The sequence below is a fragment of the Galleria mellonella genome, unplaced genomic scaffold, assembly GCF_026898425.1.
Source record: "Galleria mellonella isolate WM207_F2 unplaced genomic scaffold, CSIRO_AGI_GalMel_v1 utg93, whole genome shotgun sequence".
Lineage (NCBI taxonomy): Eukaryota > Metazoa > Arthropoda > Insecta > Lepidoptera > Pyralidae > Galleria > Galleria mellonella.
In genome coordinates, this window is record NW_026442176.1 from 951,250 (window position 1) to 978,176 (window position 26,927).

General features: G+C 31.7%; 1 protein-coding gene across 7 annotated transcripts in view; it reads right to left on the reverse strand.

Moving 5' to 3' along the window:
* LOC116412764 (whirlin) overlaps positions 1-26,927 on the reverse strand; it is a 100,814-nt gene that overhangs the window by 67,534 nt on the left and 6,353 nt on the right. For all 7 annotated transcript variants that reach the window (XM_052902572.1, XM_052902576.1, XM_052902574.1 and 4 more), the window contains exons 2-4: positions 6,518-6,687; positions 5,334-5,550; positions 4,174-4,394 (exon numbers count right to left, since the gene is read on the reverse strand). In XM_052902572.1, the coding sequence (XP_052758532.1) occupies positions 4,174-4,394; positions 5,334-5,550; positions 6,518-6,667 (588 nt within the window). In that variant the 5' untranslated portion in view covers positions 6,668-6,687. The remainder of the gene's footprint in view (positions 1-4,173; positions 4,395-5,333; positions 5,551-6,517; positions 6,688-26,927) is intronic.

Here is a 26,927-nt window from a genome sequence, read left to right on the forward strand (position 1 = left end):
CGGACATCAGACCCCAGCCAATTTAGTAAAGACGTTTGTAAATTAACTGAACCGAAAATAAATAGTATCTTCATTTACGTAAATAAACACGCCTTAGGCATGTTCCTTTTACGTTATAATAGGATAGCATTAAATAAAATTATGTACGAGATATGATCTGTGATGACATTTGATTAAACTATTTTTGTAGATTTATTGAAAAAAAAATTGAATGCAAATGATATGACAATTGTATTGTATAGAAATTCATATGTATTTACTCGTATTCCGTTGCTGCTTGTTGTGAATTCAACAGCTGTCCCGGCTCTCGTAGCTAACATAAGACGAGAGAACATCGTACATAGTATCTAATACCATTCCTCTCTCGAGTTCCCACGGGACGTAATACTAAACCTCACTAACAAACTAATGTTTTATCCTCATACGGACTGTAGCTCAAAAAGTACCATCGTCAAACATTGTGAGATTAGAGATTAAATAAATAAGAAATAAGAGACGTTCTAAGATATTAACAATATTTAATTCTTCATTGAAAACATTTACAAAAAAAAATTAAAAACCGAGTTTGATAAGATTTCTATGGGACCATCCAGTAAATTCTTACAGATAAAAAATAAATTTTTCAAATCGGTTTAGAACTGACGTTCTAAACCGATTCGAAAAATTTATTTTTAAGGTAACATAAATAAAAAAAATACAGCGGAATAGAGAACCTCCTTCTTTTTGAAGCCGGTTGAAATTAAATCAAATAATCAAGACCAAACACAACCTACAGGTAACAGTCATCCCCGAGTATCATAAGATAAACCTATCATAATTGATTTACGAGTAAATCATATTTTGATTGAAGAGGAGATCTACGGTCCGAATCACCACGTCTTTATCAGTCTGGAAATCAGTCAGCGTGTCCTTGACTACAACAAATAAAAATTGTGTAAATTGACTTAATAAATGTCAATTATTTACTTATAGAAATAAAAATATCTGAGAAATAACTTAGCATAGCTCACGTGGGATTTCAGTTTATTAGATTCCTATTCCGATTACAGATGTATCAGGTTTGTAAGTTTGCTACGGACCAGAGGTAAATTCAACAAGTGAGCTCGGAATAATCACCCGCGGAGTATTCCCCGTTGGCTAAACTGACAACCTACAGAGAACTTTGCAAAATTCCGCAAACTGATTAACTACTTCCTTCGCACGTCAGTAACTGTCGAAAGAAAAAGTGAGCAGAAATCGATCACGGATTTGGCATTTAGGTTTACTTAGGTATTAACTAGTTCTGAATATTCTAGTACAAAGAAAATAGCGACTACTTTGTGTAAATGAAAGCGAATTATTGAATATAAGGTTGTGTACGTTGGAAAGACAATACAATGAATTTTTCCATGAATATTCGCTAGAGTTGCTAAGAATGGGTAACGGAGGCAACGGACGAAATGGAGCAATGGCAATGTCTCCGCCTATTTATCATGTTATCATGAGATAAGTATTACATAAATAGATTTTAATTAAAATGTTAAAACTTCACACATATCTCGTATATGTTTCAACAAATGTCTTGGTCAAACAAATCACTCTATTGTATGTCTGTAATGTCATAGAACGTAGTGAACAAATACTCTAAATGTTCGTAATAATAAAATAAACACAGTCATTCATAAATTATAAAATATTTTGAATAATCATGTGAATAAAGCAGGGTACAGCTAGGCACTCTATCTATTTATAGCTACTTTATAACTGTAGAGTCAATATTGGGATAATACTTTTTATTATTTGTTTTAACTTATTGATACATTCATATATATCAGTAATTACGAGTTTATTGTGCGTAACAGATATTTTCTTCCAATAAAATTTTACAATTATATATATTATATTTCTATAGCGACTTTTTATATAAATCGGTGAGGTGTGCAAAATATGCGCAAATAAAATGGCAGTCGAAGATTGATAGCTAATATGGAGGAAGGTTGTGGAACTTCTGATAGTAAAAGTGGTGGTCAGTCTATGAGTATTGGCAATCACATATCTACTAAGAGTGGCAGAATTTAATTCTAATCAAATAACTAGTGACAAGCGAGGATATAAACAGGTCACTTGCATTATTGTGACGAATTCAATAATATTAACAATGACAGTTTCTAGGTGGAATCGCAAACAGGTCGACCTGATAAGATATAGGGCTAGCAACAGAGTCGCTAGATCTCATTACTTATAATTCCTTCCACTCTATATTTCTATAATAAACCAAAATTTATTGTTTTTGTCTTCATATATAACTACTTCATATATAACTTCATAAATAACTGACTGATCTAATCAACACTCGGCCTTGACCATTGGAGTTAGAAACTTGAAATTTTTATATACTTAGATAAGCATATACTGACATAGTATTCAAATACATTGTATGTTTAATAATATATGAAATCTAAATACATATAGTATATAAGATTTTTTTTTGTAATGAAACATCACTTAGAAAACACTTTTCGATATTTCCACTGAAAGAGGAGATAACAGAATGCGCGCTGGCAAAACTAGAGCAACCTTATAAATAAAAGCTTATAATAAAGTTATAATAGTACAGAAAGAATTCTGTTAGAAGGAGAGTATTAAAAATAGTATGTACCTCATGATTCGCAGCGGAATCCAATTTGGAAACGATATTAAAAAAACTCCGTCACTAAATACTTCAATACATGAGCACATCACGCACTTTTCCGCTCTTAGGCTCTCTTCGAAACACTTTTCATATTACAAAGATGTACAAATCCCATATTTTTTTAAAGTACATCTCTAATCGTTAGTACTATCCTTAAAATAACAAATATAATACATAGAAACAAGAACTGGATAAAAGAAGAATTTGTTTTAATATTGTTTTATATGACGCTAGATAATAAATTGAATATATTCAAAATTATTTTTTAATGTATGTATCCTTTAAATTATTACAGGCTTATGTTTTAATGTAACAAAAATGATATATAAATAACATTATCAGTTTTAAAAAATTTATTCCTAATACGCGGTACATCGTACAATTTCATGGCTTCAACTGACGGCGAGGATGATGTCCCAAACGACGTTGGCCATGGCCTATTATACCTGGCATGGACACGCCCGGCAATGTTTCATTAATTACCACTAAGCTAGCATATCGTAGATAATCTTATCAAATAGACAATCTAAACTCTATTTATAATTTATGGTAAGGTTTTGGAAATAAAATATCATATATCATCTCAGTTAATTAAAAAAAAATTACGAGGTAGTTAATTTATAAAATTATCCTAACAAATATATTATCAGAAACAAAATTTTTGCTACAATTATTAGTTAGATTCAATTTGCATTGTTTTTTTTTCTATAAAATAAAAAGCCAATTAGGTATGTATACTTTTGTCGTTAATGAACCAACTCACATTAGATTACCTACATATGAGCCTACATAAATTTTTAACATGAAGTAATTACTAAACACCAGCAGATAGGTATTAATTTGCGAAGCAATCAGGCTCAACAAAAAATGGATAAACCTTTTTTGAATGAATAATATGCGGAATATTGTTCAAACTGCTCTGGTCATATCCACGTTGTTACTAACTAAACGCCCGCCGCGGCGGTCATGAATAAAGTAGTGGTATCGACTGCGGTGGCCGGTGGCCTCACCCATAGAATTATTTACACGTTGACACCCCCCCCCCCCCTCCAGGCCGGCAACACACGCCGCGCTATTTTAAGAAGCATAGTTCATTTAGGTGTCATCCTTGACGCCATTTTGATATCGATCTACATATATGATTAATACAGACCATAAATGCAGTCGCTACCTTACTTCATTTCTTTAAGGGCTTTTACTTTTCTTAGGTAATATTAGCCCTTGATAGTATAAATCATTTGACTATAAAAATACTTTGCTATTTCTTAAAACTCTATAACCGAGTTCTAAAGTTTTAACTGCCTGGCCCAAGCGTCGCTTTAAGTTAAAGTGATTAAAGTTATCTACTCGTAAAACAATTTGCATTATTATATTAACTAAAAGTTTCTTTATTGTCTTTTTTTATGGGTATATGCAAGTATCTAGACAAGCTGTCTAGATACTAAAATATACGTACTCTTGTGTCGTCATAGTAATAGTTAAATATGTATACATGTGCTCACATGGTGCGTGGTGCTGCTCGGACTACTGGCAGGCGAATGTCTCCTGGCGGGGAGGGGCGCTGGTAATGGCGCTGGGGGATGTGATGGCGGCAGTGCCTTCCCCAGTGCCGCGGCACCGCCCTGTCCAAACAACCGCAGCACTTGTTCTGGAGATATCGGACGTTTCTTGCCATTCGCCGCACTCAAATGATTCGTGCTATTTCGCAAGCTAGACGCTCCTGCTGTAAAATAAAATTTATTTCTAATTTCGAATTCTTATGTAGTTTGCTACTATTATTATAGTTTTACAGCAAATATTATTTGAAAAAGTATTACGTGCAGTGCAGCATCAATAATTTATTTTATTTCTAAGATTTTGTTTTGAAAATATTCCAAATAAGCACTATAAAATAAATAATTTAATGCCTAAAATAGTACTAGTTTTAGTACTCGACTATTTACACCTAACCAAGGAGTTGTCAAACCTAATATAAAATAGCCCATGACCATGTGATTGTAGACTATGTTACTGACACCGAGAAGTAACAAACAAACTTACTTTCACATTTATAATATCAGTCAACATATATGGATATAAAGTCCCAATCCTTAGAAGAATGAATGTATGTATAATGCCATGAGCTTTACAATGACAATAACCTTAAGCCTATAGATGATTATCGTAATTTCCAGTCTGGTCAATCGCCATTTGTAATGGTGTAAAAAAATACTATATTATATAGACTGCACTTAGCATACTTTGAATAAGTAACTTAGTCTATCGCATTTACAGACAATTTGTGTTATCGATAGTAGCAAATGCGGTAAACAAATTATGAAGTTAAAGTGAACATAGACGTGAAGTGACACTTGGCTAGGAGGAAGTATAGACGATGAACCAAAACACCATTCTGTTACGAATGGTGTCCAAGAGAGCGACAGAGGACCGCCGGTAGATCACCGACACGATGATCGAATTACATAGTGCAGATAGCGAGGAAGCAGTGGATCGCACAGGATTGTTACAAGCGGCGCGACAAAAAGTTGGCTTATGCCGAGCAATGGGTAAATGTAGGCTGAATAGATTAATAGATAAATAGTAACAAAATAGCAATCAATACAGATACATTTCAAGACGCCAAACAACCTTAACAATTCCTTCTTTTCTTTGAGGTCGTTACCTGCGCTGTTGGCAATAGTGGTAGATCCAAGGTAAGGCGTCCGCGAAAGCTTGCCAGAGTAGTGATGTTGTGAGTATGGGGCGTGGTGGCCGTGTGAAGAGGCTGGCCTCTCCACGATGGTGTATGAAGTGCCCGGCGGGGAGTAATAGACGCCACCTCGCGTCCGAGCTCGTGCGTCCTCTGCCTCGTAGCTAGTGTGCCTACTGTCCTGTAACCACTAAACATAGCGATATAATTGCTTTAACCTCTACTTTTTGGTAAAAGAGCTTGTTAAAAATGATGTTAAATAGGCCCATTCCATGCGTTTTCTCCTTTGTAGTTAATTTTTAGTTTAATTCGTCAGGATAAGCTAACTGACCTGCTTTCATCCTCACATGTTATTCTTCACTGGTGTCTATAGCGGAAATAGGGTTACCATTCCATTTTCACCTATTAAAAATATATTAGGTCAAAAAAATAAAAACATAATTAAAACTTAAACTAAGTCATTGTGTTAGTATAGTGATAGTAGTTAATATGTACATCTGTGTCAAATAGGACATTTTAATAATACTCCTATTAAGTGACTAAAAAGCTGTGACTCACTTAATGAAAAGTACTAACCATTGGATGGATATAGAAAGAATATACTATGATACCCACCATATCTCTTGTGGCGTTTTTTATACCACAAAGGTGGCAAACAAGCATACAGTCAGTCTGATGGTAAAAGGTCACTGTAGCCTATGAACGTCTGTAATACTAGGGGTGTCACGTGCGCGTTGCCAACCCTGAAGAAACCTTAATATACCCTTTTTGAAGGACCCCAAACTGTAGTCTCTAGGGAAAACCTTGGCAGGGAGTTCATTCCACAACCTGAGCGTTCTTGGAAAAAATTTCTTTGGAACGGCACTGTACGTGACCATTTAGGTTCAAACGTGTAGTAGGATAAATTCCCTGTCGATGACGAGCGGTGTGATTAAAAGTGGTTGTAGGTATTATGATTTTATGCCTCTGTATCCTGTAATTTCACTGCTATTCCCTTTAAACTAAAAAAAAAAAACATGCAAGTATAGCTGCTTTACGACATAAACATAGGTAGAATAAAGGTGTCCATGTAGAAAATAGTCTTCTTCTATATCTATTACATACAAAGTCTTCCTTTGGTAAACATTAGTGGGTTATTATGGTGAAAATCGTATAACCTGCTGCGAGCGTGAGTGGCGCGCGAGATGATGCGCCGGCGGGTGCTGCGGTGTGGCGGAGCGCCAGCCATAGCCCTGGGTATAGGGCGGTGGCCAGCGCGCGCCAAACTCCGCCAGTTCTGAGCCCTCGCCCGCCTCCCCCGACCTCATGCCGGGGGTCACCGGTCACCCTGGTGGCAAACGCATCTTTTAATTTTTTGCAGGGAGAAAAAAAAACCTCGTTATGTTGTCAATTTTTATTTTCAGATCCTTTCAAATTTACTAATAATACCCATTATTAATGCAAATTTTTGCAAAAAGTACACATGATATATGCAAAAATTACAAAAATCTATACAATTAAGTGTATTATTTGTATTCAGTAATGTAACAAATTAGATGAGTATATTGCAGAACATACACGTATATATATAATCTAAGTCTATCTCAGATGAATTTTTTGGTTTTTTAATTAGTAATGTCTGGTATCACGATAAGTATATAGCTCGACTTGTTACTTATTACACCGATACCATTAATTTTCGGCCAATTTGTAGTACATATATCGTAATAATAAGAAAACTTTATTGTACTCATTTAAAATTTAGATTCTACTCAATTTTTTAAATTTAATACCTATATCTTCGCAAATTTGTAGTATTATACTAATTCAATTGTCTTGCTAGTGGATCTCTCAAAGATAAACAGTCTGCTTGTGTATTTACAATAACAGAAATAGTAATGCGTACAAGTATTTTTCCAGATAAGATCTAAGAAAGCTTTTTGGCGTTTGGTAAACATAAATGTTATTTTAGTATGAAATGAAGATAAGTCAAATATGTATTATTTTGATTGAAAGGGAAAAAAGATTTAATATATATTTAAGTTAAATGGTTGCAAGCTAGATACTTTGGGCAGATATTTTGGGCAGTTATTTTATCGGCTGGCCAGCCGAAAACTACATGATAATTAATAACATTTAATGATTATAATTTATAATAAGTATAGGAAGACTATAGCCATGTAGGTCCCGGCATATAAATAAACCACCCTTTCTTTTCTCCTGACGCCCTTTCGTAAGAGGCGACAATGGGAGCTTATTGTGGAGAAATGGGCAGCAGCGTCCCTCTTGTCCCTCTCGTCAACCCGCCTGCCAAGCATGGCAACTACTGGCAAATCCCCCCTTATGAGGGAGGAAGGGACTATTTCCAACAGTGAACAGTTAACGGTTGATACACAAACAACATAGGAAGACTTATTTAAGAAGAAACAAATATGATACAAATTGTAATGTTTTCTTATGTCTATATATGAATACAAACACAACAGAATTTTAACGAACTTACTGTGTAATCGAGTAAGTACTTAAAAAATGTCTCCTAAATAAACATAAATTTTAAAAATAATAATGTCTAATTATTTACATAACTAGATTACGGCCATTTGTTTTTAAGCAAATTTTTGACGGCAGAAAGGTAAATTTGTGTGAAAAGTTGTTTACACAACTTCAGTCATTCATAAACTTATATAGACCAAAACGTATGTTGGCATATGTAAATTTATAAGGCTATATATATATTTATAAATTAATAATTATTAACTGAATTTTCGGTCACTAAAAATGTTTACAGTAAATAGTAGTTCAATGTAAATAGTATCATAATTGTTAATCTGATAAATCAAACCAAGCTACAGTAATTTCTCCCAGTTTATTTTTTCGACTAAACATAAATTGTAATAAATTAATAATAGCCGAAAATTAAGATATAAAAATTAGTTTTAAAAAATATACGAAAAAAATCATATGGAATAAAAATAAAGATGAGGAAGAAAACTTTTTACCAGAGGGAGACTTTGAACAAAAGTCGATTGCTTGGGTACCTCTGTCCCATTCATGTTTCTATCGTGAAGCAGTTGTGTTTGCAAAAAGATATAAATGAAAAAAATGTACAGAGGAAAAAAATCAGGAATATGGAATAAAAATAGAGATGGTACTGGTCTATAGGCGAGATAACATTCTAAGTTGTATAAAAAAAAAACGTCGAAGTGAGATTATTAGTTTTCATTCAATAATAAAATCTATGTAAACGTAAAAAAAGGTATTTTTTAAATTATAAAGTAAATAAAGTAGCCGAAATCTAGTTAAATTAGTAGATGGAAACTGAAACCAGAAATGGCTTAAATAACGATTGTCAAACATTTTGTTATAATTTTAATATAACATTGATATTAAAGGGACTTAATATTTCAAAACTACATTATACAAGTATTAGAAGTTAGAAAATATATAAAATAATGACCGGTGAGTAAACAATCACTAAAAATATATCTCTAAATTCATATATTAACTTAAATGGCAGTAAACAAAGTAAACTACCCTATTTAGTTGAGTGATGTATTTATTTTTATCTCTTGTCTCTTTAACAGCTAAAATATAGATTTATATCGTCACAAAACAATAATTTGTAACTATTGATTAAGAAAAACCAATCGACATAAAATAACCTAGTCTCGGTTAAACAGAAAAAAGTGACGGTTGCGTAATAATTCGCTATTTACCGCCCTCGAGGAACTGAGCAATTCGTGATGGGAAGCCGTAACATCTGGGAGCGGTCCAATTTATAGATCGGCTTAACTACCAATGAATGCGAACGATCCGTCTTATTATTGTATTTACTAGATGTATATTTTATAATCCATATGTACAAGAAAATAAAACCGTATACTAAACCGAATCGAAACCCATGTAATGGGATATTAGATTATTAAAATAAATAGTATAATAATATATAAAGCATATATATATATATATATATATATATATATATATATATATATACTCAGGCACTCATCACACAAATCTGTGTCATAATTACGTTATAATATGTGTCACAGACACACGTGAGTCACAGAGCAAGTCTACGCTACGTCATTTAAGAAACGACATTGCTTTTATATTGACAGAATTGGAAAAAGAATCTATGCAACAATCTAGAAGTATAAAATAATAAAATAAATGAATATTCATAGTGTTGTACAACTATTTGTAATATGCCTCTATCCAATTTTTTTGTATCAATTTAGACCACAAAAGACATAGCTACTTTATAGAGTACACAATTTTCAAATTCAAAGAACTCATTGAAAAGATTTAATAAAAAAAATTTAGTGCGAAGTGATGTAGCCCTGATATGACTGGCATTACAGCGGGAAAAAATTTTTTTTTAATATAATATTAGTCTTAATAAGCAACGGCGTCCCCTTTATTCTTCCATAAGGAAAATTTTTATTAACAGAATGCAGAATCATTCGATCGATTGTATAATTGTGTTTGAATTAATTTTTAAGTAAATTAGCATCTTTTGGGCGTTAAATATGAAATTGAGATTTATTTTTTAATACAGACCTTCATCGTCAAGATATTTTCAATATTTTGTTTTCAATTAAAATATTAATTTGTCTTCGAAAAGATACCCGAAAGAATTGGCGTTCACTCACTTTGCAAGTTTTCAAACGAGCTTTCAAAGTACGTTACTTATTAGGAAATTTGGCGGCCACCTCACGTGCTGACTCCCGCTCGTTTCTCTAATGAGTATCTCTGCTTCCGTCGACTATATATGTAGATGTAGAGGATACCCGAGTGTTCGCTTGCGTCGACTAGAATTGTAAAATATTTTTCATTTCATTCCATGAGAATGTATTAGCAGTAAAAAGTATTTTATGAGTTCATCCTTCTTAGAATATACCTTTTACTTGCAATTTTGATTAGTTTACTCTGAGTTCTTATGTTGTTTATCTTTAATTTTGTGTAAATACTAAGTAGATTATAATACTAACTAGATGTTCATCTATACAAATGCATTTTTTTTATCTTAAATATACTAATATGCTCATATATTATAGATATTTATTTTAATTATTTTATATTTAATCGTTTTATATTTAACTTTACCTGATAGCATGTTTTCCTATAATAAATTGTAGTAACATTAATTTCAAATTCAAACTTGTAAAAGGTACGGCATTGAAATTTTGCACACGTCTACAAGACTGATAAAATATCGCTATAGATCCAGTATAGAATACTAAAGGTTACCATGAAACGTCCGGGCGTTTCATGGTAACCTTTACTAATAATAACCCCTATAGATATCAAATGAAAAGTGTCAACTGGCAGACTATGATAAACTGTGTAATGGATAATAATACCCATATTTAAGACGGACACTAAAGAATGAAGAATGATGATGATGAAATAAATCTCGCATCAAAAAAATATAAACCCAATGTGTGTAAAAGAGTACTAAATTGATTTTTATTTCTATAATTAAGCTTTATAATGTCAATTTATTAATACACTACGAATAGAATTCAATAACAGTAAATTTACAAGGTACTGAGGCATAACACCAAGTCCTCAAGATTTGACAACGCATGAAAGGTGCCATGGGCGTCGCAGAATACTCTATCCACGGTGCTTTTATGTCTATAGGTGACGCTAGCCGCTTTCTATCACTTTGTTTGCCATTCTAAGTTTAATAAATAAAAACTTATTTGTATTCTATTTACCTTGTATACCTTTTTATCTGTACGTTTCCTGCACTAGATTACCCGCTAATTATTTTCTCTGACTGCATTGGGTTGGCTGGAAGAATTCTCTTTTAGAGATAAAGCTACCCTTGCTAACAAGTTGTTAAACTAATCACTGTATCTTTTGTTTAAGTGCAATAAAGAATACATATATAAACTTTTATTACACTAAAATACTGTATAAGTCATTAAATAATAAATAAATAGTAGATACTTTAAAATCAAAATAATTAAAAAAAACGAGAACTAAAAATTCAGTGAATTAAAAATAAAAAAAAATGACAGCAATTTATTATTAAAAGTATAATAATAATTTAGATTGCACCTGTATAAGACGTTATTAGATTTATTTTAATTCGAAATATTCTGCCAATTAAAATAAAGCTAATGACGTATAGATTACATGATTATCATAAATTTTCAAAGAATATGTTACGTTGAATCCCTTAGTTGCCTATTACGATACCAACAGGAGAAAAAAAAGAGTAGCTTATTCTTTGCACATGGCAAATTACCATCATAATGTTACAAAATTATACTAGCATGACTTACATAATAGTGTTACCTAATATATAAATTATTTTCTGCAAAATCTTGTCAAAAATCTTAAAATCGAAATACTCTCACAGCTATATAGAGTTTCGTCTTTGCTTGGAATTCCAGCTGAATATATTATACAATATACTGAAACGAAATTCTTTTTATTGAAAGAAATTGGCTCAACGGTTCCAATTCAGTAGCGATAATTCATGTCGACGAGGTTTTAGGACAGGCGACGTCGGTAGCGTTGGCACCATGCCAATCTGACTCAGCACTCGAAAACTGACATCTAGGCCCTAGGTTTTATCAGATCTAGATAAAAGCTTCCTGGACTTCATACGTCACTCTTACTGTCTAGGTACATTTAATATATATACCCATATTATACTAACACTGTTTTTTGGTGGCGGACTATGAATACAATGTGTCGGACTACTTTGTTTTTCATGTCCAGCATATTTTAGAATCTCCTAAGAGAATGAAATATAATACAACACTATAAGAACGAGAAGACTCAAAATAAAATCCTATACCAAACCGCGTGGCTAAAATGTTAACAGCATGTTAATATCGTTCTCTCAAAAAAGAGGTCCGTGCCCGGTAGTGGGACATTATTTTTTGCAAATAATACAATATTATTACTAGTACTTACTATTTTTCAGAAAACTTGTATAAATGTGTAATAAGTGTGTAAGTATTTACTCATACATACATACATACATATCTGTCACGCCTGTCTCCCATTAGGGTAAGCAGAAACAATGGAACGCCAAATGCTTCGATTCAAACAAACCTCTTTCACTTCTTTATTTGCTCATAAAATTAAATAAATATTATTGTATAAAAAGTGAAATAGATTTAAGTACAGAGTATTAATTATTTGTTATTTTTTGTGTTAAAAATATAATTTAAGACAAAAAAAAAAGCATTAAAAATGTATATAAACCCACGCGAGTTTTACATCATTCCAACTTTTATTAAAACTTTCTACTTTTCCCTTGCCTCTCAACGATGATTTGACTTTAACAACTCTTTATGTTGTTGAAACGTCGACGGTTTCAAAAATAAATAAAAGCAAATTGAAATCTTTGCTCACCAGACTTTCCTTTTTATCTTTCAATTAAAAATATTTTTTAAGGTTTCTTATCATGCTAAAAATACACTCACGGCTTTTTGTTTCACTTCGGTGTTTATATTTTGTTACGAGTATTAATTACTAGCTGCCCACTCCGGCTTCGTACGTGTTTTTTAAAGTTTTTCACTTCTCCGTGCGATTTCTCAAATGTTTTCTTTCATACAAACCTTGTCCAACATTAAGCCGTTCTGAAGTGAGAAGCTTACATGCATTCTAAATATGATTTTTATCTATATAGATGATTCTATTCAAATTAAATTCAAACTTAGTAAAATTTCCAAATTATAGGTACTTTTACCAAGAACAATTGAATCCAACCATAACAACTAAATCTTAGATGTCCATATTATTCTCAAATACATTAATTTCTATCATTAATTGTAATTACAATGGAATCTTATCACAAAACCTATATTAGGAATTTTATTATACTAATTTAATTAAACAAGAATTATAAAAGTCAGTCCTTTTGGAATTTCGCTAATGAAAATAAATAAAATTTAATAATTTATGTTAATGAACTCATTGAATAAACTCGTATCAAAATCACAGAAATAACTAAAACATTTCTCTTTAAATAACAGCTTATTACAAACGAATAAAAAGGAAAATGTTAATTTAATTACTTTTACGAGGTGCTTAATTACTTTCACGTCACTGAATGTCGTCATTGATGCTAGATATGCAAGATCCGTCAGAGTGAAGAAGGAAAAGCAAGGAAAATAAATCTGGTGATAGCTGGTACAAAAGCTAGAAGCCGCAGAAAACATAATTAAATATTTATTCTTATAAAAATAGTTTTTTTTTACCATAGTTTCTTTTATTGCAACAGGGAAAAGTTGAAACCTTCGAAGATTTTAAAAACTACACAATCACACTCACGGAGCAAAATATATTTAAATAAAATTTCGTCTCAACATTAGAAATGTTTTGTAGGCAAACAAAAAATCACATGACCATAATGGTGGGTTATGTATGTAACTAGTGACAGAATAAATTATTGTTTACAAATGTAGTGATAATATCTCAGAATGAAACCCGTTATATTATCTATGAAATTTTATTAAGCTCAAAGAACCACGAACTTGGATGTATAAAGCAATATGACTTGCGATAAAGTTGAGACAACGTCACGCGTCATGACGTTTAAAAAAAGCAGGTAAAAAATTTACCACCGCTATTATTGTTCCTTTCGTTAATTGAGAACACCCTCAACCCGAATTACAGAGATGTGGGTCCAAATGCTATCGAATCGATTCGTTATAAGATATTTTTTTCAACATATATTTTTATATATTATTTAAAGTTTTCGTCACCTGCTCACATTTGATAATAATATTATCAGGATAACAATATTGCCAACGAGAACAGATATCAGGCTGGCAACAGTTTGGAAGGAGTTATTGGGTTGGAAAACGAGAACGAGCGGTAGATAACTAAACGGAAAATTCGCCTACTACTGCCACGAGGTACGAACCACTGAACCGAACTGGTCAGTTGTCCGGCGCAATGTTATTTGCAATCGAGTGTATTTAGCTGTGAGGGTATAGTCAACCTTTGTAGATTTCGCTTCTTCCATTTTCAAACCTAATTAATTATCGCATTTTTGCTAGTATTGTTTAAATACTGTTGACCAAGCAAACTGTTTTTCCCTACCACCACCTTTTTTTTTATACAACTTAGAATGGCTAACAAGCTGACGGCCCACCTAATGGAAAGTGGTAACCGTCGCCTATAGACATGAGCGTTACCATGGACATAACAGAGAATACTGTTTCGCCCATGATACCCTCCATGCGTAGCCATTCTTGAGGACACAGGTGTTATTCCTCTGTACCCTGTAAATTCACGCCATATCCCACCCTTTAAACTGAAACACAACCATACAAACAACTACTTCACGGTAAAAACACGAATAGGATAGAGGTACCCAAGCAATCGACTTTTGTACAAAGTCTCCCTCTAGTAAACCTATCGGGTCTTTTTACCTCTCAAATCGAAGAAAACAATACACATTTGCAAAATTTTATTAAATTTGTTTCAGCAGTTTTGGAGATTAGTATAGAGGATAGAGATAAAAAAAGGCAATGTGTATATGAAAAAGTGTACGATAAAAGGCGTTAAATTAGGATGACGCTACAGTAGCAGGAGGGTATATTTTAAAGGAAGTAAACAAGGAAAACAAAACTTCCGCTTTTTAATGGTGCACTTTTCAAAAGAAAAATTAAAATAGAAAAACAATGATATGATATATAATTAATGTTATGTGAAATATCATTATTAAACTTTTAATAATGCAGTTAATAGGAAATAAAAATATTAAATTTTTCAGCTTAGCACAGTTCACTCCATAATTGCTAAACAATTGCTAATTAATTTCATATTCTCTTGCTACTCTAGCGCCATTCTGGTAGAATCTGGAACTGTTAGTCACAGCTGCACACTTTTGTTACTGTTCTTTCATCTGATATAGTTTTTCTTATCTCCATCCTTCAGGATTCTCTATCTTCTAGAAGGACGAATATTAGATATTACAATTTGTATTTATAAATACAACTATTTAATATACATATATGCTACGGTATCATCCGAATACAGAATCTAAATATATTGTACATACTAAAATCAGAAATGAAAGATACCACTTGGACTGCTAGTAAAAGCAAGTTTTATGACGGTTACACTGCTGTATGAGATATTGTAGCTGTAAGTCTTCGAACTACGAAAAGGGTTAAATTTGGAGTTTTGTTTCGTGGTGAAATATAATAATATAGGAAAACTAGCTGACCCTGTAAACGTTGTTTTACCACTTATTGCAAAATATAAAAATCACAATTAAAATACAGGGGTTGGTCGTAAAACGATGAAAATTTAAAGTAGTATGTATTTTTCAATGCTAAATTATAATAAAATAAAAATAAACAAAATTGTCAAAAAAATAAAAAAAAATATTTTGGGGTGGGTCACCCTTATCATTGACGGGTATGAAAAATAGATGTTGGCCGATTCTCAGACCAACCCAATATGCACACAAAATTTCATAAATATCGGTACAGCCGTTTCGGAGGAGTTTGGTAACAAACACCGTGACACGAGAATTTTATATATAAGATAAAAAAATTACGACAAAGGCAACAGATTAGTTGGACAACGATCTAATAGTACAGAAAAGATAAAATGACAAAATATATATGTTTTGTTATAGTAATAAATTGAAAAAATATTTATAATAATGATGACTGGCATTTTACTTTTTTATTAAAAATTCAGCGTTGCAATAACAGACCTGACAGTTGATTGATTAATGGATAACAATTATAGGTAATTCCTAAACTGTGTTGATTACTGTATTATGAATTACAGTTGTAATAATTACTGTGAGTATTAATTACGAGTGATAATGAAATGTTTAAAGATGATTTGAAACAACAAGTGTTCCTTTTAATTATAAGATCAATGGTTCCTCAAATAAAATTTGAGGATTCCAGAAGTACATGAAGCAGTTACAATTCTATTAAATAGCGCGATGATAATTTGCTTTTGTAGAAAAAAATAGTAGTTACTAAAGTGGATGGCCCTTTGTTGATATATTGATTTTTTTAACATAAACAATGCAGTAATAAGACAATGAATTCGAAGGGCGTGAATGACGTCACGGGAACAGAGCGGGGGGTCGGGGTTCAAGGGCGTGGATTTAGGTCAATGGGACACGGAACAAGTTGGGTTACTAGCTACGGCACAAACACGAACTGCTGAGTCAAATTTTTTTGTTTTGAATAATTTTAGAGCTATTACAATTTTATCATCCAAACTCTGACTTGCAGATAATGCTTACCTAATAAACAAAAAATAACTTATGGTATTTTATACAACATAAAACAATTGCAATAACAGATCTGTTGACTCGTTTTTTACCCAACAACCCAAATGTTGTTGTTCTCTTATATAACTGTATCAAAAAATTAAGTATGTATCTTCTTTTTCTTTTATACACATATAATCTAAACGACTTCGGTAGATATTAATAAATGAAGCGTCGGTAAATTGATCTTGATTGTGATTTATAGGTGTGTGAGAGTATTATATAAAATAAATAGTCAATAATCTTGTAAAATTAAAATAAAAAGAAAATGAAAAATACAGTTGATTATTTATTTTATCACAATTACTTATTATTGCCGTGTGGTCCCGGCATATAGTAATAATCGGCCACCCCTTCCTTTTCTGTGGGTGTCGTAAGAGGTGACTAAGGAAACTTAATGGTCAAGGGATGGGCAGCAGCAACCCTCTGAAAACATCACCGTAAGCCAAACTGCGGTTGCAAATCCGCCTGCCAAACGTAGCAATTACTGACAAAATCTCCCCAATAGTAAATTTCTCTCATTGCTTATGGCAGTCTATGGGGGAGGCTTATGTTCAACAATGGACAGATAACGGCTGAAATGATAAAATGATGGTTACTTATTACGAATTTCTTTATTTTGTAAGAGATAGTAAGTAGAGTATAATATAGAACAGACTTGTTATATACAAATCTGATCTATATATACGTATAATATTTACTTAATTTTAGACACTTTTGAAACAATCATGCAGAATTAATGTGCTAAAAAAACGTTCCATTTCATCCACAACGTTGACGCAATCACTGTCCTCCCACCATCTGCGATCAAGCACCCTTAGTTTAAGATTCCACATCAAAGAGAGTTTTTTTTTATAAAAATGCTTTCAAGATTTAAATTTCCTTATAACTGCTTTCTATGAACTTTGTCCTCGTCTTATTTTTGTTTTTACGTAAAAGAAATACAAATGTTTGCAGCTTACTCAATTATATATCAGTTAAGATTGAAAATAAAAAGTAACGTGTCAAACTGGCAAAGATTTGTTGACCCGTCATATTTACGAGACCCGTACTTAGCGGGTAATAGAGTGGAAACACCTTTTCCTTCCACTTTTGTTACTTTACTAGCTGAGAATTGTCGTGAAAATGTAAAGGAATATTTAACATAATGGGCGCGTGATCTGGCGTAGCGTGCCCGATTACTTTCACACAAAGCTTGTTGTTACCCGTTATTTGAGGGTAGTCACAATACTCCCGCTATTTTCATGCAACTTTCCTGTACATAATAGTGTTGGGAAGCACGGAATCTAACAAAAGAACAATGAACTCTTATTATTCCAGTAAGTTAGGCTACACTAATTTGGTTTTACTATGCAGGTTACCTTTAATACTAAGTAATTCATCGTCATAGGTTATTTGTTATTACACAAGAGTAAAGACGTATCCGAATATTTTATTATAACTGTGACCCTCCAACGTATCTTTATCATTTGTCGCCAAACAAGGAACCATCATGGATGAAGAAGTGAATGTATTAGAAGTAGATTTACAATATTTGACATCTAGTTTATTTTAAACTAACTTTGTTGACCGCTACTTTGTACACACCAATTTCAGAAGTAGAAAACCCATTAAAATAATCCACTAATAGATAGAATGTTAAGACAAAATATATACCACATTTCAAGTTAGACCTTCTGGAACACAACTGTGAAAAGACATCCAATATGATGAAAAAATTTTCGTATAATGCCGGAATAAACATACATACACAGACATACAGGCAAATAAAATCTCTAAAAATATAATAATATTGTCTTGGCATCTATTGATCTTATTAAGACTCCTCGTTATGATTTTTCTTAAATATCTCCCATGTATAAACATCGTCTAGTCATATTTTTATTAAAGTAGAAAGATATATTAATTCTGGTAATATTATTTTCATAATTTAATTACCTAACTAAAAATAGGTGATATATATCATATATAGATACAATATCCATACATTGGTATTTGATATCAATTAAATATATGTATACATCCTTCCTTTCCTGTGGGTGTCGTAAGAGGCGACTAAAGGAAATTAATGCTAGAAGGATGGGCAGTAGTGTCCCTCTTAAAACATCACTAAAAGCCTTACTGCATTTGTAAACCTGATAAACATAAGCTTTGCCCATAAGGCAAAGCTTATGTTTATCAGTAGACGATTAACGGCTAAAATAATGATATGCATATACACCTATATCGAGAATAATATAGATATCTAGCTGGTATAGGCGATATCGAAATGGATAATGTCTTTTCCTCTATCAGTGCCCAGAGAAACACATATACAACGATTGAAAAACGTAAAGTCTAAATAGAATTAAAACCTTATAAAATGTATATTTTTTTTTATTATATAGTCAAATTCATAGCAAGCAAATCGATTGACATTTTCCGCCATAACAATTTATTCATCACGAATAAATTTAACGTCACCCAAGGGTTTAATAGACTGACAAAATTATTACGATGACAAATTAATATCTATCACTCTTAAGTTTAACTTATTATCTAGCATCCATATTGTCGATTCCATGAGTACATTTGTTACAATACACATATACAAACAGAACATATTTATATAAGTAAAAATCCGCAAAAGTCAATGGTCAAATGGTGTTAACAACTATCTATTATTTAGTTACTAGTTTAAGAACCAGGTAACTTTTTTATGCAACGTAGTTGGCTAATGTTCTTGTTTGTCATTCTGCTATCCATCAGATGAAAAATGGGAGTCAACACTTACAGATGTGAAAAGCATCATGGACATAACAGAATACAATGTAACGCCCATAGTATACTTCATGCGTTATCATTTCTTTCCTGAAGGTTATGGGGTTATGCCTCAGTAATTTAACTGCCAAATTTCACTAAGTTGCTGAATTGCCATTTTTTTTATTTTTACTTTGCTCGCTATTCATCATATTATCCGTTAACTGTCCACTGCTGAACATATGTCTTCCCCTATTGGGAGGATTTTGCCAGTAGTTGCCACGTCTGGCAGGCGGGTTGGCAACCGCAGTTTTGTTTTGGTGGTATTTTAAGAGGGACGCTGCTGCCCATCCCTCCACCCTAAGCTCCCTTAGTCGCTTTTTACGACACCCAACTGAAAAAAGGGGTGGCCGGCGATATTAGTAAAACTAATTTCAATTTCAATAAACATTAAATACCTGTTAATACAATATCTGTTATTACAATACCTGTTAACGTAATTTATAAAATTGCGTGGTCATCGTATCAAATATAAACTCAGATAAATCTCAGAGCGTTACGAGAGAACGTCATTTATCCTAGCTATTTTCAATTATGATCGATAATCGTTTTTCCCTTGAGACTTGGGAAAATAAACTCATAAATTTAACCTTGTAATTGGATAAGAAACCTTATAACTATGATTCGTATTGTTTCTCTCGTGAGTTATATTTGTTTGCTTACTTCTTTTACATTTTCTTTTTCTTTTATATCAACGGCTGTTCTAAATGATGTCAATTAGGCTCCATAAAAATATCATTTTAGTTATTATTGATATATAGATTTAGATTATTTTATTATATGAGTATATAGTTTCATGTTTTAGCGACATAACGTGACCTAATTAATATGAAAAATAATAGTGGGCCACCTACGATTCTAATTATATGATTGAGAACGTAGAATTGGGGCCGCAGGTTCTATCTTCGGAAATGTGAACACGTGTCACGTGTCACCTGTCACATTTAACTAGAATGGTAAGTTTATAAAATATAAACCTATCTGGAATCATGAGACCGTGGTAATGTCATTATACAATGCTAAATTAAGAGTTAGATATTTTATAAAGCACGTGACTAAAAAGTGGATCCATACTATTGTAAATGTGAAATGGCTAAATAAAGGATTGGCCTATATTTATCATATTTGAAATGTATTCTATGTGAATACAATCGTAGGTCGACTATAGTTACAAATAATACATCGTCACAGGTACAGTAATTAATTCCTACTGATATTTTTAACTTATCTATATATATAAAAATTAATGCCACTTTTCGTTGTAATTTTATAACTCAAGAACGGGCTCACCTATACAAAACAAATGTTTAGGCTTTGTTCGGACTATTTAGTAGAAAGTTTATGTGAAGTTTACACAAAATCGGTCAAGCGGTTCTTCATTTATTATATTTTTTGTAACAAATAAATTCAATAAATGGCGGATTATTTTGATAATGGAGATTTTATTGTGAAAATTGAAACTTTTTTTAAGATGGAGATTGTGCTGTCAAACTAAAACTTTTTCAGTGTTGACAGTATAAGCATGTTGTTATGTCATTCATGCGGCCATTTCATTTTGGACGTGCTTCGATTAAAGCAAAAAACACAAAGCAATAATTATCGCTGACAATTTGGTCAGCGATAATTATTGCTTTGTGTTTATATTTTTAAACATATTGTTGAGTGCATTCATACAAACGATGAGTCTTGAATTGTTAAAATGTAAACTATGTTAATGTGTGCGTGTACTTTTCTCAGTTTAGCGATTTTTGTTTGAATAAATGAATTTGATGTTAATTTTTTTTTATTATTATTTCACTATATATATATAATTATATAGATTATAGAATTCTTTTGTAACCAAATTTACATACACAAAAAAAGGATCTAAAACATGAACATTTTCTTCCGGTTAAATGATGATATCTTTGAGATGAGATGATGATATTTGGAATATACTTGAGACAGAAATTCACGAGTGAAATGCTACCTGATCTCTGTGAAAACTCTCTCGAACTCGTTGAACATTCTTTATTATCAGGATCTGTATTAGATATTCTATTTATTTATCTATTTTTATACATATATTTTTATACCACTAACAATATTTGTAACTTTTTCTGATAGTTGAAATTTTATCACCATCATTCACTGGCTTACCATCAAAATTCACCTAGAACCAGAATGATCACGCAAGTTTTACAGTTTTCTATGCAAATATTTAGGTTTCTTGAATAGGTGAGAATGGAATGATAACAATATACGCTGGCGGAACCCCAGTGAAGGATGATAGGTGAAGATGAAAAGACAGGTCAGTTAGCCTATTGTATAAATACACCTGGAATTCAGCACGAAGGTTTCCATGGGGGAGCACATGAAAGTCGACCCAAAAGGGTACATAGCCATTACTAACAATCCCTTCCCCCCACCCTAATACTTTGGTCTGTGACTCAAAACACTAAACAAATTTTAATGAAATTTGGTACACGAATAAGTTATATCTATACTTAATATATCGCAATCTTAGATTATACCAATTAACATAAGCACACATTCCACAACCTGAAATTTTTCTCGATGTCTTCCGTCGAACAGTAAGTTTATATGAACGAGGTAAACAGATATAGAAATTTTGGCGGCGAACAGAATGTCCCTCATCTATGTAGGTCATAAATATTTTATTTAGCGGTCAACCAGGGATCGGAACTCGGTCGCTAAATAGCCTAACTAAAAGCCAGCAATTCCAGCAGGTCAATTATGGCTCGCCATTTTCCATTTATGTTACGAGCCACAAGCAAAAGGTCTATATGTAAGTAATTTAAGTATGTTATTAAAAAATATATATATTTGTTTGTAAAATAAAATATAGATTAGATTAGATTTGATTTCTTTATTTGCGAGAACATTGTATATATATTTCATTTTAATAGAAATACACGCTTCTTTTAGCTAACCTAAGTATATCCCAGAAATAAACACTATAGGGTTTTCGTTTAAGGAGTTGATCACTACCAAATATTTAAGGCGATATATATATTATAAAAATGTTAAGTCATGTAAATGGTTTACAGACTAGCACACACGTATATCTACTGGCACAACCCACCAATAGGGAGAGGCCTACGTTCAGCAGTGAACAGATAATGGCTGATATGATGATGATGATGATGTTACACGTATTAAATTATATTATAAACTAGCTTTTTCTCCCTACTTCGTATGAATGGATTTCAATAATAGGAAAACCATTAAATAAACCACTTCTATATAAAACGACGAATCAAGACACAAACTATTATTTAAGTTATACTCTCAAGAACGCTACTGTGAATACAATATCCAATTTGGTACAGTAGTTTTTGTGTAATACCAGAATAAACATAAAGACAGACAGACAAAAATTTCTGAAAAACATATTTTGGCTTCTATTGTTCCTATTAAAAAAAAAGATAAAGACTTACTAAGACTTCTCATATAATTTTTTTTTCAAATATTTCTCATGTTCAAACATGATCTAGTTACAACTTTTTCATATTAATAATATAAGATTAACACAAACTAAATATAATAGTTACGTATTCTTATACATATATACGTATGTAGGCAAGGCCTTGGAATAAAGCTGAAAACGCTGTAAAGATGTTTAGCTATTCATTCCTTCTTTCACATGTATCAACTGAATGAATCTGAATAACATTTGGCACCCGGATACATTACGTTCTGGAGTTTGTGACAATACGATATATTTTATTTTTATATTCTAACTTGTACAATAATACATTTTCCATTGAAGTCAGTTACAGTGTAATAGTAGTTCTGTAGTTCAAAATATTTTATACAAACTGGAGCAAGAGTAGGTGGAAAGGGGCATTGAACGAGGGAAGTAACAAGTTCTGTAAATAGAAAAAATACACAGTAACCCGTTTTCCTCCGTACAAAGTTGGTATATAGGTTATATGTAAAGTGATGACGGCATTCGTACTATATATGATTTATCAATAGGTATATAAATTTATTTATCTTAACCATGAATATATTACAGATGGACTAATAAAGAGACTTATTATCGTCAAATGTTTAATGAAATTGTCGAAAGCTTTTATATTTAATAAATATAAAAACGTAAATATAATATATACAACTTATTATAGTAGTTTATTACAAATATACATCCAAAAAAATAGAAGCGAAATAATAAGCATTTTCTTTTTCGAAGTTGGGAAATTTACTCTTCGATAAATATATTCCTTTTTCTTCTTTAACTTATCCAGAAACAAAGGTCACCCCTATTGCGGTCCTTTCATAAATAGATAACCTATCTAGGATACGCTTTATGTGACTGTGCGTCTAAATGTAGAAACTGTTCTTGATAGTGCCCTTCAGGTAAAGCTAATCTGCGCATCTTAACAAATATATAAACCTTTCTTGTTACCATACGCAGCACAAAGGGTTTGCCCTAAATAGTTACTTAGCCGCGTGATTTATGACCTGAAGCCCTTCAACAAAACAGCGCATTGTTCATTCAATTGGATGTCTATTCATAATTTAATATTAAATTGTATGTATTTTGTATACAACCAAAACCAAATGAATTTTGATTAATTTTACAATAATATATCCGTTCCGTAATCGCAACGGTAGATAGGTAAATCTCTATTTATTTATTTATTTTTAAATAAAATGTCCTTATCACTCGTGAATAATATAGTTTTCTAATAAAAAGAATTTTCAAAATCGGTTAAGAATTTTATTTTAAAATTTATCTATTACAAACAAAAATCACTCTCATCATCATCTTTCCTCTTTATAATATTGGGGTCAATAAATTATTTATTCACGTTACAAATATCTAAAATATATTTATTATTGTAGCAGTACATGCGTATGGTGAGATATATGATGTCCATGCGTATTCAAATATGGTCGGCAAAGTGCGGGAATATTGAGTGTTACATTCATCACAACGATAATAGTTCAACACAACTAGCCTATTAGGGAAGAATCCCTAATAAATTTATAATAATTTAACGGAAAATATTTATTTTAATTTTTTTTTATTTTTTTGTATTCAAATGAAACAAGTTTTTTTTTTTGTTTTTTGCCTAGAATATTTCACGGGTAATCCCGAGCTTAATGCTGACTTGCTGCACATGCACACTGTGTCTGTATTTCTTCGCATAAAATTAAAGTTTTATCTACGGAAAATTGTATTTGAGTGAAAGTTTCAGTGTCAGAAAGATTTAATTTTTCATATTCGTAAATTATTAACATAAATTAAAAAAAATATATAGGCTTATAATGTCGAAAGAAGTTAAAAGAAAAGTTATTTCTTTAGAAACTAAAATCGAAATTTTGGATCGCTTTGGATCGTTTAATGTATTGTAATTAAATAAAAAAACAGTGCGTAATATATTACATATTTTAACCTGTCAATGCATTTTATTTTTATTTTTGTGTACACCTAAAAATATTGAAAAAAATCACAACTGTTAAATAGCAAAATTATGCATTTTCTGCAAGCTTTTCGAACGGTTTTGACTTGAAAATTTTTAATTTTCGATCGTTTTTCTAAATAATGGTATAATGATGGGTCATAGAAATAATCTAGTCTGCCTGCTGTCATAGTGAAGACTACTGGGGCTGGTCCGCATTTTGCAGAGCAGGAACGCATATCGTTTATAAATAATGGCGTAGAAGCAATCAACTCACATTTCCGCTAACATTGCTAACGATGAAATGTTAACATTTACATACGACGTGTGTCCGCTTGGAATCTATTGTGATTCTGTTTTATCCTATTGCTCCAATTCAAACATAAAAGCATGTATATATATGTACATATACCTAATAACAATGGGTATTTAGCGAAATTAAACCTACTCCGAATATCAGAATTGGAGATTAGATATCTTATTAAATTAATATTACAAATAGAACATCAATTTATAACTCAGTGGTTTAAGTATAGATATGTCCAGAGCATGATTCCAAAACAGTTCGACTAAATAAACATATAAACACACAATAATTATTAGAATATTGTTTGATTCGAACATTAATAATAATTTGGAATGAGCAAATTGCCAAGGGTCTATTCTGTAATAGATCAATACGTTTAATAAAATCGTGAATGGTCGCTGTCTGTATATAGAAGATATATAAGAAAAACTCTTATATGGAGGCTTTTTTTATTTTTAATGGATGACAATGAAATAATTAATCACGATGGTTTCCAGGGGGAACCGCGTGGAGGTCGACCTGACAGGGTATATTGCTAGCAATGAGAATTAACGTCCCTATTACTAACAATCATTCTCCTCCCTATATGGAGGCTTTAGGAACGCAATAGAACGACCCGAAACAATGATTTATAGAATTTTTGTCTTTTTGTCTGTACGTTTGTAATCTCAGAAACGGCTTAACCGATTTGAACGCAGTTTTCACTAATGCGTTGCAGTTTGCTCCACTTAATATTGAGTCTTTTTGTTTGTTCGTTACGTACTATCGCCTTAACAGCTGAACCTATTACTATAAAATTTGGTATACACGTACTGTAGTACTGTAGGGGATGGAAAAAGTTATAGGCTACCCGATATTTTTATCCCGATTAGCGGACATATCCTGGTCATATGGACAAAGTCGCAGGTAAAAGCTAATATCATATAAAACTATAATAAATATGTACATTTCTAAAGACCTTTGTTTGAATGGGTGCACAGATTTGAATGAAATTTGGTACTTTTTATCTTATTTTATGAGGGCAATATCGCAGGAAAATAAAGCTAATGTAATCAAACCAGAGTCGTTGGTATACTAAACGGATGCATATTAGAAATACACTAGAGATTGCTTCTTTGGTGATTGTTACTCTAAAGGTAGCAGCACTTATGAGAACTGAGAAAAAAAATGTTAAAATGCTTATAGTTTCTTTGCGTTTTCATCTAATATTTGTGTTAAATTTATTATTGTAGATTTGTTAATGAGGCTCAAAGTTCTGATCAATTATTATAAAGACAAAACAAATTAATAACGTAACTGTATTTTTTATTATAATTGGCATACTAATTTTAAAACAAAATTTACTTGAATCTAAATATAGGTGATATTTGAAATATTTTAATTTTTATTTAACTACACTAATTTAACTACATAAACTTAACTGCACCAATGTAAATAATTAACTTTTATTAAACATTTAGGTAAATATTAATATACCTGTACAGTTTTTAATAATAGTTATTATTCTAAGTTTAATTTTCTTTTAATGAGGGTGTAAATTATTAAAACCGTCAGAAAGTTTACCATAAATTCGTGTGCGAAATGACACTTTAATAGTTCTGTTTTAAATCGTAGTTTTATCATTAGTGCTACTTACTGTGCATACGTGATCGTAACTAACATGTACCTATCTACTAACAGAAAACAATTTAACCTCATACAAAATCGACAACAAATTGTACAAAAGAACTTAAAAGATAATGACAAAGTGTAAGGTTTTGTTGAGTATCAATTTATTTTCGTTCAGT